The sequence below is a fragment of the Ammodytes marinus genome, assembly GCF_949987685.1.
Source record: "Ammodytes marinus genome assembly, chromosome: 1".
NCBI lineage: Eukaryota > Metazoa > Chordata > Actinopteri > Uranoscopiformes > Ammodytidae > Ammodytes > Ammodytes marinus.
The window spans coordinates 8,327,204-8,343,178 of NC_137230.1; the positions used below are offsets into that span (position 1 = coordinate 8,327,204).

A 15,975-nucleotide genomic window follows, 5' to 3' on the forward strand; every position below is an offset into this window, starting at 1 on the left:
ACCGCACACAAACCAATGCGTCATCAAAACTGTTTAAAACAATCCTTTGTGTGCCAAAGTGCAAAACAAGCAACAAATGTAGTATCTACAGCTACTGTATCAGCATCTGTGTGAGGTGGTACTAAGGCACAGGGGTGCTTGGAGTTCACACCTGAACATGCTGACCTGTCATTTATATTTACTGTTCAACAACCTAATTTAGCATGGTAGCATCATTTAGCAGGTCCGGAATTTCATCCATTTTGCTGTTTGGTCATTATATCTGTGACATGGGAAAAGTGTAAGATTAAATGTTAAGGTTCCATTAGTTTCATTTCATTCTGAGGGTGAAATTAAAGTTATCAAGATGTTTCACTAAAAACCAAAGATGTGAACCTAGTGGGGCTAGACAAAGTCAGGGGAACCTCAAAATCATGCGGATACATCTTCCAGCAACTATTCTTAATCTATGTGCTCATCCAAATTGTACATTGTTTCATTGGATAGGATAGGTAAAGCTATGACCTGCTGGTGGACTATGAAGCATATTGCGGTATTCCATATCACTTTTTCACTGTAAATGAACAGAGCTTAAACACAAGGAGCTGTGTACGATATGGGTGGTCTTTAATACATCGCATTGCATTGTATTGATCATTCAGTGGACAAATTGAGTCAAAACTATTTCATTCAAAACTTTCATTTAAAATCGAACCCGGCAATTGGAGCTGATGATATGATACAGGTATCACGAAAATAAACATCACAAAATATTGTTTCATCGTTTTTTTGTTGCACAGCCCTATTAATGACTAACATAACAATGGGGCATGATACCCAGGTATAGATAAGTCTTGTTAGTTATCCATCCTTTTTTATTGCATTAAAGAATTTATTTTCTCTCCCTCCCTCCGTCCCTCCCTTCCTCCCTCCCTTCTTTCTTGCAGCCGGTCAGTTGAGCCAGTCTGCTCACTTCTCCCTGCAGCTGCCCTACACTGTGCTGGGCCTGGGACGCAGTGCCAACTTTCTGGACCACCTCTTCGTGGGCATCCCCCGCCAGCTGGGAGAGACGGTGAGGAAAACAGACAGTAGAGAGGGTTATATACAGTATTAACTCCTTACTCCACAGCCTGCACCATCTCACAGAATATTTAAAGGGCAATACTTTAATGGAAGTGTGTCTGAGGGCTATACAGCAGAGTGAGAGAGAGAGAGAGAGAAAATGAAGTAGGCGTGCTGAACAACCAAAGATTTAAAAGCCCTTCGACCCCTCTGGGCACTAATTGCATCATGATACTTGTCTCCTAAAACAGTACTCGTGTGCCTTATTAAGTCATTTGTGAGAACCCTGGACTGCTCTTAATATACCAGTGTATGGCATGTGTGGCTGAGACATACAGTCAATGTAATTAGTCGATGAAATACGGGAGTGAGAGACGAGCATAAAAAGCCTTCGTGTAGTGATGCTAAGGAGCAGAATATGTCCAATTAAGATGTCAAATAGGGCACTTATTTGTGATTAGTTCACAGTTGGCGCAATTCAATAGCTTTTATAGTCATAGGCAGAGAGCATACAGTAGTTTTAGATTTTTCCCCTTATTCTTAGGCTTTATTTTATAATGGGTCAGATTTAACACATTTCTTATGAGGACTGTGGTACTTGTTTTAATGGTATTTTTCATAAGCAGCGTTAACTTAATCTTGCAGAAACATTTAATCCTTGGTCGGGGTTGTTTATTTTTCTTATTCCAGCAGCAGTAATGCAGCAAAATATGTGCTAACTGATGGTGGTTAAATTGATTATGAAGTGAACAGGTCTTTTTAAAATGTTTGAAAATAACAACAAGATTATAGAAGGAAGCTGAAGTCCACAATATGTTTTAGTTTTGTTTGTTTTTTTCATTTGTGAAATGATTGATTGTAGAAGCCTAACACTCGCATACACACACACACACACACACACACACACACACACACACACACACACACACACACACACACACAATAGAAAATGAAAACTATTATGACCAACACAATGCTAATCAGTTCTGCATTCTCTCCCCATTTGCTGCTGGAAGTATTCAGTTGGCTTGTGTGTTAATGCATCCTGTTAACTCTCTTTAAAACACAAAGCAAGTTAGTCATTTCATTTTTGATGCAGGATTTTTCAGCTTCACTTTTTAAGCTGGCTAAATTTGACAGGCGCTACAGAGGCACTAGAGGCAAGATTGTCCTCTTTTTACTTTGAGCATCTCTTTTTACCGACCCTGACAGCAGAGGATGTGTAGAGTGACTGTGTGTGTGTGTGCAGCCCATGTGTTGCCTCCTGTCACACTACGACAAGACGGCACTATATCGACATGCTGAATAATTGATTGGGTTTATGTTTTTAAGTCTCTTTGCCAGCCGCCATTGCTCTACTCTCTACACTACTTCAGACGTCAGCGCTCTTCAGTTCATCTCTTGTTTTTCTCTCTGTCACACATTTCATTTGTCTCTCTGAATATTAGGCGCGACAGACAGGGCCTCCTTCTTTTTTTTCGTCCCCCCCCCCTTCAGTTTCAGTCACGCAGCTGATTAGAATTGTAGATGGCTCGGCCCGCTACTCTGATGCTGTAGTGCAACCGAGGAACGCTCTACTCAAACAAGCTGCTTTGTTGTTCCCTTTTCCACACACTGCGTTTGCCTGTGCAAAAAAAAATTATCGTTTTTTTTTTTCCTCTTACATTTTTCCTCCTCCCTTCTACAAAGTGAATGAACTTGCTTAAAGACGCGCCCATTAAGCCAAGTTGTTTTTTGAATTTTTTCACTCCCAAGAGGCACTTGGGGGGGAGTGGAGCAGCTCCGTCAAATCTACCTGTAATGAGGAAGAGAAGAAGAATCTTTTGGTGAAGGCTCTGTATGAAAGAGGAGAGGGAGTTAGATTATATCCTGACCGCTACACGGCCCCCGCTCAGTGGGGCAGCTTTAGATCTTCTCTGTTTGTCAACTCTTTTGATCTACTCGCCTCCCGAATGTTTTGTTTTCATTCTTTCTCCCTCTCTCTAAGTCTTTATATCTGTCCAACTGCCATTCTCTCACACTATATCCCCTGCTGCGCCCCTTTACAATGTGTCCTCCTCCACAATGAGTGTTTCCGCCCCGCTGTTTCACAGATGGAGAGGTTTGGTAAAGAAAAAATAAATCTACTCTGATATCTTCTATCTGCTGTCCAATCATTCTAACCCATTCTTTTTTTTCTTTGAGTCTATCTCTCTCTCCTCCTGTTCACTTATCTTGCACCCAGGGGATTCCCCTATGCTGCTCAAAGTGCTTTGCTTCACTAATCAGTCCCCCTACTTGTCACTCACTCCCTCTCTCTATATCCCTCTCTCCATTTCTCTCTCCATCCATCGCTTATACTGTAGAGTGCCAGTTATTCCCTGGCTTTGAACCAGAGTATATCTCTCTTTTTTCCTCTCTGAAGACTCGGGAACACTTTTCTCTTCCAAACAAGCCAGATCGGATGTGCTCCCAGGCAGCCCATAGTGTAGTGTGCAGGCTGACTCATCTCAAGCAGCTCTGCTCCCCCGCCAGTTGCCTCAACCTGCAGCGGTGTCGGCGGCAGCAGCGCTTTCCAAGAGCTAAGCGACAATGGCTGCCAGCGAGAATGCACTCGTTATGTTAAAAAAGAAAAAGAAAAAAGCAATAGTGTGTGTTGCTCGCTTGTTCAAAATAGCTGCGAGGTGTGGTTCCTCCCAATTGATGAAGAAAAACGGAGAGACATAATTAAGGAGCACTGGCACTTGCAGATAGTGCTTCAACGCAGGACTGGGGAATGTTAATGCCTCACAGCCATACAAGCACAATTACAGCTTTTAAATCATTAATATGATGCCCCCATGCCCTGTTTGTATCTGTGAACTATTCACCCGCTGCTTGAACACAACATTGAATCACTGAGCAGGGGCTAAATCAGGACACGAGGCAAAATTGGACTGAAAGACGATTAAAGAAGAAAAGCCAACAGAAACTAATAATGAGGCTGAGCTTTTCCAGAAGTGGAAGCACTGTTGTATGCAGAGGTTAAACACATACAGACATTAAATATGTCCAGAGTCATTGTTGTGTGTTGAGCCCTAAGGCAGCAAACTATACTAAAAATGAAACTTTAACTCCTGCATAGTGGAAGTGCTGTGAAACTCAGTGCTGCAAGTGAATGTTCTAAACTCCCTGCTATTTGAGTTCTGGCTTTAACTTTTTAATGCCAACGCGAAAACGATAGTTAAAGACTCGAGGCATCATGTTTTTTTGGCTTGTCCATCCGACCAAGATATTCTTGTGAATGTGATATCTCATGGACGCTTGGAGGGATTTTTCTTCAAACTTTGCACAAATGTCGATTTGACTGGAGGGTAAACTGAATAGATTTTGGAGGTCACTGTGACCTCAAATCTTGTGAGCAAAAATATTTTAAAGAAAGCATTTAGAGAGTTCTGTCAATTGAGCACAAACTTCCATTTGGACTGGAGGGTGAACTGATGTTAGAGGTCAAAGGTTACTAGGACCTTAAACATTGTGAGGTCGCAGTGACTTTGTGCCATAGTGTTGCTTCTTAGGAGTTGTACCTTCTTTAAAGCATTCCCTGGCACCACTGTACGTTCAACGTTCTTGAGTTGTATTCCTCGCTCTACATTGGTCTATATTACGTCTTTAATACTCAATTGAATTTAGATGCCCTGCCACGCTCACACTGGTGTTTTTATTTACAGTACCTCTGGATTATTAGACCTATATTCAAATGGAAGATGTGATCAAATGCTTGGAAGTGATATTGTAAATGGACTGCATTCATGTAAAGCGCTCCACATAGTTAATTGACCCTAACAGGTGCCGTAAACCTAACAGGAGAGTATCTGTCAATTGAGCACAGTGTGTGCACGCCCACACAGTATTGAAAGGAGCTGTAATCAGGCAACATAAGTGAAAACACCTGCTCCGAGCTTTTACGCCACGTTATCGGTGAAAGTGGGAAATGAGACACAGGAGACATAACAAAAGACTTTACAGTGAAAGGTAATTCCATTGTTTGCGTATCAGTCCTCATGTACAAAGCTGTTGTACTAGTGTGTATGATTGAGCATCCTTTTCCTTCATCTTGATTGTTACATCTTCACTTAGGTTATATGAAGTGAAAGACAACAGAGTATGTGGTTGGGTCATATATCAGATATGGCTGTTTCTTCAGGTGTGTGATTTTGTGTGACGCTTCCTTGCTTTTTGCTTACTACGTTCTGCAGTGAAATAATGCACTCGACTGGAATTCATGTTCCTTATTAATGGATGTATGGACAAAAATCCCGATATTTCAAATGTGACCTTTATTTAATCACCATTATAGATTGTATGTACTTTCTCACATGTGTGGCAGAGGGTCCAGTTTTCACCCCTTCATTCTATCTTCATAGCAGACCTCCAGTGCAGCTCTGGTTTGTTAAGTTACAGGTTGAATAAAGACCATTGTTTATTTTTTCAGGACACGAGACTTGTTCTGCGGATGGCCTCACACAGTAACACAGTACCTAATCGCGCATACATTATGATAAATAGATTATGCACACACCCGATATGCACACAGACATACACAGGCGATTAAATCTGCGTTGCTCCCCACAGTCTGAGTAATTTATTTCAAGTGGCAAGTGTGTCTGCGTCTTAAATGCACAGCTTTAAATAGCCAGCCCCGCAGTAGCTAAGGAAAAACCATGGGACCTTATTATTCTGCCCCCAGAGGACTTAACATACATATTCTGAGTGTGTGTCGCTATGGAAAATCTGCATGTGATTGCATATATTGTTATCGTAATGTATTCCGCATGTATGCTAATGTGTTTTTGCTTGTATCTTTTGCAGGACATAAGGAAGAAGGAGTGGACGGCTATCATTCCCAACTCTCAGCTCATTGTCATCCCCTACCCACACAATAGCCCGCGCAGGTACATAAACACTTGACAGGTGCAGACATGATCCACTATAGATGCTCTAGAAGTGCCTGTATTCCTCATTCAAAAAGGGCTATAATGTGATGGCATACCCGCTCTAGCTTGTCTCTATGGATACTATTCAGTGCTTTAACCACCTCTTCTGATCCGCCACTTAATGACATATTTAAGTTGATGTTACCTCGGCTGCATACAGAAATAATAACACAATTCAGGCACACACACACACACACGTAAACACACATACACACATTGTTTTCACCTAGCAGCATGTGTTCTCATGTTATCATGCGTTGTTCACATGTAGCTCAAACCCCAGGAGGAGCTCCAGATGGCTATTCAGAACACACACACACACACACACACACACACACACAAACATTGTCTTCCATAGAGCCACATTACACTTGTGCACTCGCCAGCCTTTTCACACACACGTGCCAGCTCAGACACACACACCTACATGCACACCATGAGGGAAATGAGATCTTACCAGAATAAAAAACAGGTGCCTTGCTATTCTTCTCACATACAGTCGAGGAAGCCAACAGATTGGGTGATGATACATTTAATATATCAAAGTGTTTGGGTTTGTGAGAAAATACACAAAAGTTCTTGGAAACCAGCAAACGGAGCAGTGCCCTCGATCCGCTCAGCTGTGAAAGTGGAAGAGATGTTCATTTGTTTGACTTAACTTAATTAGAAACACAATCTCTGCTAATGTGTGCCATTTGGTAATTGTATTGTTTTTCTGTCAGTTAAAACTATGAGGAAACTCAAAACAACATATGGCACGCATTGTTGATCTCTCTCTCTCTCTCTCTCTCTCTCTCTCTCTCTCTCTCTCTCTCTCTCTCTCTCTCTCTCTCTCTCTCTCTCTCTCTCTCTCTCTCTCTCTCTCTCTCTCTGTGTGTTTATAGTTGGAGTGCTAAATTGTACCTGACTCCCAGCAACAGTGTTTTGCTGACCGCCATTGCGCTGATTGGAGTGTGCATCTTCATTCTCGTCATTATCGGGATCCTCCACTGGCAAGAGAAGGTCAGGACACACAAACACACACACACACACACACACACACACACACATGTGAATATACAGTGGTGTAGTTAATGTTGGCCTCTTCGTGGTAATTTACTGCTTCAGAGTGTGCTTGTAAGATGCACAGCAGATTGGACCACAACCAGCAGCAGATGGGTCTCACCGTCCCTGTCCTGTAGTCCTCTAGCCTCCCACTGAGACACTCTCTCTCTCTCTCTCTCTCTCTCTCTCTCTCTCTCTCTCTCTCTCTCTCTCTCTCTCTCTCTCTCTCTCTCTCTCTCTCTCTCTCTCTCTCTCTCTCTCTCTCTCTCTCTCTCTCTCTCTCTCTCTCTCTCTCTCTCTCTCTCTCTCTCTCTCTCTCTCTCTCTCTCTCTCTGTGTGTGTGTCTCTTACCCTGGGCCACAGTCTGGAGAAGGACATTCAGCTGTAATTGCCTTCAGTGTGGCAGAGCTGCTGCTCATTACTACCATAAATAAGCCCTGCAGGGAGTCAAAGCAATGTTTTCATCTGTGTGTTGTGCTTCAGATCCTTCTATCATGGTTGCTGTTTTTGCCACACTCTCACACATACACACACACACAGACAGTTAGGACCATCACAGCAATCTATACCCTGACATAGCACGGTCGAGGACAGACAGACATCAACTTTATTTAACAATGACCACGTTTACATGCACATCATAGTCTGATTAAGGTCTACACTCCGGTTAAGACAATATTCTAAAGTAGGTCTTTTATTTGTGCAGCAGTAATCAGCATGTCAATCAGCATATTCTGAATAAACCAGCGACAAACCAGAGTGTTTTTTTTACATGTTATAATTACCTTCCCATCCAAGGCATGGGTTTACGGAATGGTTTACACACGCTAGTTTAACAGCCATAAATCAGGGCATCCGTCCCAAACTGTGGAAATCGGTGAAAAATGCTGTGAAAACTCCGGTGGGAATATTTTGTGCGATTAATACATGCCTCAAGAATGGAAAAAGATCGGAATACTCCAGCAGTCTTCATGCGAGTATGTCTTACAACGAGTATGGCCTTATTCTGATGTCTTAGTCAGTCAATGATCTTAACCAAGTTATTATCGGAGTATAGCTGTGCATGTAAACCTGGTCAACGATGGCAAATTCTGCTTTTTTTGGTTTGTTTTTTGTTGTTTTCCTTTTTTTCATCTTAACACTCTGTGGTGGTGATGCTGTTTGCTGGGCTGAGCGGTGCAGGAAGTTGCTGGCAATTTTTTTTCTCCCAAGCCATCTGCCGTGCAAGTGTGTGCGCTTAATGTGCTCATGTTTGTTTGTGTGTGTCCATGCAGGATGGCATGTGTGCATGGTTACACACGCAGATGCGCTCTAATTGTCCTCTTTTTCGGGATATGTGAGCGAAAGCCTCAGCTTTGTCTGAACCGACGCTGCATTTATAAAACGGGGAGAGAAAAAAAACAAGTGAAAAAAAGGCTGGTTGTCTGTACCGAGCGTGGACATACACCTAGCAGGCTCAGGTGGATGGGAGGAGATACCGTGTGTTTGTGTATGAGGGGGGGTGAGCCTATATGGAGCCATATTAGAGAGATGAGACGCAAGAGATTGTGAGGAAGAATTGTCTTTCGCAGTTGACGGGGCCGGCAGTATGCTTCATTTGAAATCAAATACTGTATGTGATGTTCACACAGGCAGTATGGTGGCTTTGAAGCTGCTAAGAAGAAACGTGTTTTGACTTTGATCACTGTAATTTGTTCAGGCTGACCAGTCAGAGTTTAAAAAAAAAGATGTCTGCCTTGTTTACTGCTTTCACAAGACAGATGCAAAGTGCATTGCTGGTTCATTGCCCAGCTGAATTTGTTTTAAACACGTTCTCATTTTTTCTCCCGATGATGATGTCAGGGGAGTCTCTGGTAGCTGTGAGCTGCACATTCATTTCTCTCTCCAAGATCAGTCTGGACTTTCTCCAATCTCTGTGGGGAGGAGTCTAGTCAGAAAAGGGCCCACGTTCTGACCTAAGGTGTGTCCCTCATAGTGGAAGGCAGCTTCTGATTGGTTCATGTAGTCGTCAATCTAGCCGCTTGAGACCAGCCGTATCTCAAAGATTATTCGTCAATCCACGTGGACGTCAACGACTACATGGACGAATCAGGGGCTGCTTTCCACTAACAAATGGAAATTTGGGGAGGGTCCGGTCTGACTGGAGGCTGGATTGACAGCTACATGAACCAATCAGGTGCTGCCTTCCACTAACGGACAGGGCCGTACTCCTCCCCACAGAGATTGGAGAAATGCCAGACTGATCTGGGAGAGAGAAATGCTTGAGATCATCATAAGACATCTTAAATCTCAAGCTCATCCAGGTCATGGAAGATAATTTATTTATTAAATGCTTTAAAATGTATTTAACCAGTCGTATAGTGTTGGTCTAAAACTGTGCTGATGCAGTATTGCATTTCAACGTTTTCAGGCTGATTGCTTTTTGGAACACACATTCCATTTGCAGTACTCTGTATCTGAATCTTAATCACACACACACACACGCACACACACACACACACACACACACACACACACACACACACACACCTGGACCGACAGGCTAATGTGGTGTAACCTCCTGCACCGTCCAGGGAATTAGGATTGAGGGTGAATCCTGCGTATGGGTCGCTAACGTCCTCCCTCATATCTCATCGTATTCCCACCTCTTTTACTGTGAGGCATCCAATAGTAAGGTCAGGGTGAGCTCACTGATTGACATTTGGCATTTTCTGTGTGTTTGCAACGCCACCTCTGGCATTTGCTCTTCTAATAACAAAGTCAAGTAGAGGGCAGAAGCCTGCTGTCCTGCCTAACAAGTTAACAGGGCTTTTGACACACATACACATGAACTTCTGTTGTCCATAAGGGTATAGGTTGGAAAGGAATATTTAAAATCGGTAGTAAAAGAGCCTGTAATGAAGCAGTATGTAATCAATATGTACTCACCTGAGATGCATCATCGTCCGGCAGGGTTTGAAGGTTGAACTCGATTAGTTAAAGATATAGTTCGTAACTTTTGTTATCCTCATCAGGAGTAAATACAACAACTCTTATCATTGCATCTACGTGAGGTAAGACTTTGTTGATCGTGTATTGATTTTATATCTCCTGAAAACTTCAAGATTTTTTTCTTAGGAGTAGAATCAACAACTGAAAGATTTTGTGGGCGCTTGTTAGGCTTTTTGTCAGTTCCTGCGCCAGTGTCAGGGGGTGACAGCAGTTTGTAATACTCTGTCATACTTGAGAGAGAGTTTTGTGGAGCGTATAGGCTTGATCAACTTTGTGTCAACTCGTTTGGCCGTCGCTTGAATGTAACCGACATTCATTTCTATGAAAAAGTTACGCACTATAGCTTTATCATTAGACAACACCATGCATCACTGTAGCTCTCCAACTGGTATCAGACAGATGCACTACCGACGTGTCATTAAAACCTTTAGATGGACACAAATCAATGCACTGCTGCTTAATGATTCAGGCCTCGGGATGACAATTTGGTGGTATCCCCTGGATAGTCAATTAGACCAGGCTTTAACAGCGGCGCAGCCCACTGGATCGGTTGTTCAAAGGGGAAAAAACATCAATCCATCTGCTCCCAAAAAGGATGTTGCCTTTAAAAAAAAAAGAAGAAGAGAAAACAGAACATAAATCAATATAAGCCGCTGGTATCTTAGAAGATGGATGAAGTCTTTATTACCAATCATGAAGGACTGGATTAAAAAAATGCAGTGAATGTGTTATGTACCCATCATTGGGGTTCAGCAAAGGAGTCCACAACAGTGAGGGTTTGGCTGTCCTTTGAAAGAGGGGACAGTCTCTTCTAAAAGTCTTTACTGAGATTGAATGCAGTCCTTTCTGTATGAAAAAATAACCTGTGAGCTTCTCTACCACTGCAACATTAAACAGAGTGTTGAGGCGGATGACAAAAGGGATGGCTCCGTTCAGACACATTCAAATTGATGCGTATTTTTCTCCCCGTTCTCAGTCGGTCTCGCATAACAGAGCTGAATGCATTATTGACTGCACCTCACTGTCACCAGTCATGTGGGATCTTTTTATTCCTTTGTGCTCCACCACTGTCAAAAGGGTGAAAAGTATGATGACACGCTTCACTCCTTTAACCCTCGGCCCCATCAGACGCCATCGCGATGTACAGCCTTTAAAAGGGACGTCTGTTCTTGTGTCAGCCATTATGAACTAAAAGAAGTTATCGGGAAAGTGTACCATTTAAAGTGATATTCCATCTATCTTTGTAGTATTACATGATACATTATATGTTGAACACCCTAAAGGCTTAAACATGAATTTACTCAAATATTGTACCGTTAGTACAATTGTGAGATACTTGAACATTACTAATAACATTACTAATTATTACTATAATGATACTTTTTAAATGTACACTTAAATGTACACTTGCTGGAAACTAATGGACTTTTTACACGTGTATGTCCTTTTAATGAATCTGACAATATTTCTATACTTTTTCCACCACTGCCCTCTAAACAGTAGATTTCAGGTTGGTAGTTCTTACTCCCTGATATATTATATTATATATCAGGGAGTATTTTATAGTATTATATTTCTTTCGGTGTTCTTCACCTAAACGTCACCACATGGAATGGATATCATAAACATAGTGTCACAATACCTCCTCACTACTGAACGTAATGTGTTTATAGAACGCTGTTTCAAAAACCAGTGCTGAAGCAAGCACAGGGCAACATTGTGCTTGCTGTCAGCTTCTCATCTTAGCTCCTACTATGTCTCCTTCCGCCCTCACATCTGCCTGTGTATCTACATGCCCAGATGATTGGCTATAAATACACGCCTTTTATTCCATTATAAACCCCTTATCCTCACTAGGCCCTTTCATGCTAACATTAACACAGAGGGTGTGTGTGTGTGTAACAGAGTCTCTGTGGGTTTGTATGCTGGTGTTTGGAGCTGGTTGACTAGTATGTTCCATGTTTCCTGTGTAGTTGCACATATGAGCCAAAAGATCTGCAAAAACAATAGATAATTGACATGTGTTTCTACCTGTGGCACTGTGATTGAATATTAACAGGTTAAGTCTATTGAACACTTGTTACATCTGTTCTATTTTGTATGTTCAAATTTGATCATTAGTATACAAAGTTAGTATCCAAAATGAAGCTTTTTAAATGTTTTATCCAAATGAATTGGCAGTCGTTTCACAAGCAAACGGGGAATTAGTTCACCACTACTACAACTACTACAACACAAGCGTAAGACAACTTCAACACGGTTCAGTTTGGTCCAGAGTGACAACAGCTCTAGCATAAAGGGATCACTGATTGGCATATACCAGCATGTACAGTATATCTAAATTTTTTGCAGATTTGTAGGCTTGAGATTTAGGAAAAATTAAGTGTACTAACATGCACAGACACACACATATAAACACAGCAGTGTTAATTCTGACATTATTGGAATGGTCTGATTTCTGTCGTGGATGTGAACCCGTAATCATTGTTAACTGGTTATGAAAGAGCTCCATTAAGGTTATGCTTCTTAGTAATAAGAGGTGGATGTATTCCTAATGTCACTCTCTTCAAGCAATACAGCCGTCATTCCCAAACTAAAGCAGTTGAAACCAGAGCCCAACACTGGCTGCCATTGCTTCTCTTTGGTCATTATCGTAATAGCATGTGTTCTCCAAGGAACAGGAGGACATTCAGGAGCTTGATTCACTACAATATTGATCACTGCCATTTCTCACTAACGGCACCATGAAAGATAGTGATGTTAACATTACATCCACAGCCCTTGATAATGAAACGTTCAAATGAGCTTTCTTTTTTGATCAATGTCTTTTTCGTTATTTGTTCCAGGTGTTGGGATGCTGCTAGTTGTTCAATGGGATTATGGATGACTTTGGTCCATAAATATTGTTCCATTTTCTGTTCACTAACATTAATGGTGGAGACTTAAAATTACCGATATACTGTACAAAACAAGGCTGCCTTTTAAGTGTTAGACAGGACAAGCAGTTAGCTTTACTTCTAGAGAGGAGAGTGTTCTACCAGTCAGAAGCTGCAGTATGTGGTTTCCCAGATGGGCAGGTTGTTGAATAAGACTGAATTATAGTTTATTTGTGCATTTTTCCATCGTTCACATCCTGATTTAGTTACCATCATAGACACACACACACACACACACACACACACACACACACACACACACAACATCCACCCCTTAAAGGTGGAGTCAGCAATCCTCGAGGATGATTGTTGTCAAAATCTCTTTTTGTCAAAATCAGTAAATAACTCCTCATGATCCGTTACCTGTATGTACTGTGTGTGCGCTGAAAAAGAATCCAGTTTTAATACACAGCCTAGGGTCTGTAAACCATACGTAAACAAAGGAAATGTTAACGAAGGGGTCCACCGTATCCAGCAACATGTCCGTTTACAAAGCTTAGGCTGTATATCACAGGTAAGCGGATTGTGCGGAGATATTCACTGATTTTGACAGAAAGTGATTTTGACAACAAGCGTTCTCCAGAATCACTGACTCCACCTTTAATGACAAGGGGAAATAGTGTAACAGATGGCGATGCATCACATTGGACCTGACACGTCTGTTTCTTTGTGTTTGCTGTTCAGAAAGCGGACGACCGAGAGAAGAGGCAGGAAGCCCATCGTTTCCATTTCGATGCCATGTGATGGAAGAGCAGTGCATCTTGGGAGAACGTCCTCTGCTGTCCTCCTCCGTCTGGCTACATCACCCTCAATCAGCTTCACACACACACACACACACACACACACACACACACACACACACACATGTTCACCAATAAATGGAATCCCCCATTTGCCCTAAAATGTTTTCTTTTGATATTTTTTCAGCCCTCCAGTCAGATGTCCAATATTTAATGATCCATGTCACTTATTCATTCCAGTGTTAGAAGTACAGGAGCAGCAACAAGGCCGCGGAGACATAGAGAAATCCTTGTGAGAGATCGCTCGCAAGTTTAAAAGCAGGAGATGTCTTTGGACTGCCATGATCATCAGTGGTGTTATTAGATTATTCATTTGGACAAAATGGACACAGATGTCATTTGAAACACCAGACAAAGTACTCCAATATTGTTAGTCGATTGTTTATTCACTGGAAGGGAAGCACCTTTGGCACTTAAGGGTTCAAATGTATAACGTTACTTGAAAATAGAGTGTGTAACTGGGCTGTGTCTTTGTCTAGTCGATTCACTTCTGTCTTTTTCATTTGTCTGGAAATTTGTAAAGAAATCCTTCAGATTTGAATTAACTGTGACATTACACTGAACTGTATTATGTGATGTCAGTCTCTCAGCCCTACAACTGCAGCAGCAACTGGTGGAAAAGTGAAGTAAAAGTCACAAATGCAACATAATGATTCCGTGGATTAGTTTTTTTCTTCCGTTGCCACTCTCTCCAAAAATGATGAATAGCCTTCAGGTTTGCTGAGGGCAATTTTCATCCTTTTCACAGTGCATCATGGGAGTGCCAAAAAAAATGAGTTTATGTGCTGCTTCCTGTGGCTTGTCTAAACACTGTACGCCCTGACCAATAAGGCAGCGCCAGCTCGCTTGGACTTGTAATTATCTCTTGTTGTCTTTTTTTTCTTTTTTTTTTTAAGCTAATCAGGCCGTGCTCTCTGGTGCGTTCAGATATTCATTTTGTACAAGAATGCACTCATGCCTTTCCAAGTGGTTTGCACTTTTTTTTAAACTAATGATTAAATGCGGGTGTGTGTGTATAATTTATTTTGTTTTGTGGATGTGATTTGCTAATGAATGTTCAAGCTACTAAATGTGTTTACTACTTACTGGGTTTTGTGAATAAAGCTTTCTCCTGCTTAAAACTACTCTGGGTTCATTCATGTGTGTGTGTTGTGGCACGCTCCTTGAAGCTGCTCGTGAAATAAATGAATACACATCAAGTCCCAAATGCATAATTTAAGAATTATAGTAATTCTAAACACTCCTTTCTAAGCACATGGTGTTTATTTTGTAGCTGGGACGCTAGAGGGTAATTTACACTCAGAATAATAAGTTTTTTTTTTATATGCTCTCATTAGCTAGGTTTGTAGAGAGGGAAGCAGCAGTGAATTTAAACTGTCCTTTATTGTACAGAAGACCCGTGGAGGCTCCTTTGAGCACCGCTTTGGGCCACAAACCACTGCAGGAGCCACCATGATAAACCTAAACTGTGTGCAAGAGTTAGATTGTTTCAAGCTTGGTAGCCTTTATGAAGATCAATACATATCACACACGGGCGGCTTACATGCAGCACCGCTAGAAATAGGTGTTTGAGTAATGGGTGTGGGGGCGGGGGGGGCTCTTGCTGGGAAAGCGAGAGAGAGAGAATTGAAACAAGGATGAGTTTTGCGGAGCAAGCTGTGTTAAGCTGCACAGTGTTATAGCAAAACCGGAAACGAAGTCATGTAGCCTAAAAATAAAAGCATGGAAATAGAAAACACTCCGGTCATAACTAAAACTTCAACAACAACCAAAAAAATAGAAAGAGACATGTCAGGAGATTTGACTGGTTTATATTAGGCTATTGGCTGCAAGTCTGTTAGCTTGTTTCTGTTATGTGTTAGATGAATTTATGAGAATGACATAACTTCCTGCTAATATTGAAAGTTGAGAATAACATTAGCAATGATCTGGGGGGAGTTTTTTTTTTTTTTAAGAACAGTATCGTAGCCTATACTGGGCCTATTTGCTGCCTTATTTAATCACAAACCGGGCTACAGACAGTGTGTAGAGCACTGGGCAAAATACATATAGAAGCCTACTCTGTTTTGTTTTAGTAAATAAAAGCAGGAGTATCCAGAATGTCCAATCATGCATTCATTTTGCATGTCTGTTTGCTAGGCTGATGAGACCAGCCTGATCTCAATAGCTTCATTCAATTATCTTCTCTCCCGCAGATCATTCTGGACT

The 15,975-nt window shown here is 41.7% G+C and overlaps 1 protein-coding gene across 1 annotated transcript in view; it reads left to right on the top strand.

The window, feature by feature from the left end:
• itfg1 (integrin alpha FG-GAP repeat containing 1) overlaps positions 1 to 14,873 on the top strand; it is a 140,467-nt gene extending 125,594 nt beyond the window's left edge. The window contains exons 15-18 of the mRNA XM_080033189.1: positions 927 to 1,051; positions 5,872 to 5,954; positions 6,881 to 6,998; positions 13,652 to 14,873. Of these exons, the coding sequence (XP_079889315.1) occupies positions 927 to 1,051; positions 5,872 to 5,954; positions 6,881 to 6,998; positions 13,652 to 13,711 (386 nt within the window). The 3' untranslated portion in view covers positions 13,712 to 14,873. The remainder of the gene's footprint in view (positions 1 to 926; positions 1,052 to 5,871; positions 5,955 to 6,880; positions 6,999 to 13,651) is intronic.
• Positions 14,874 to 15,975: the final 1,102 nt, after the last annotated feature.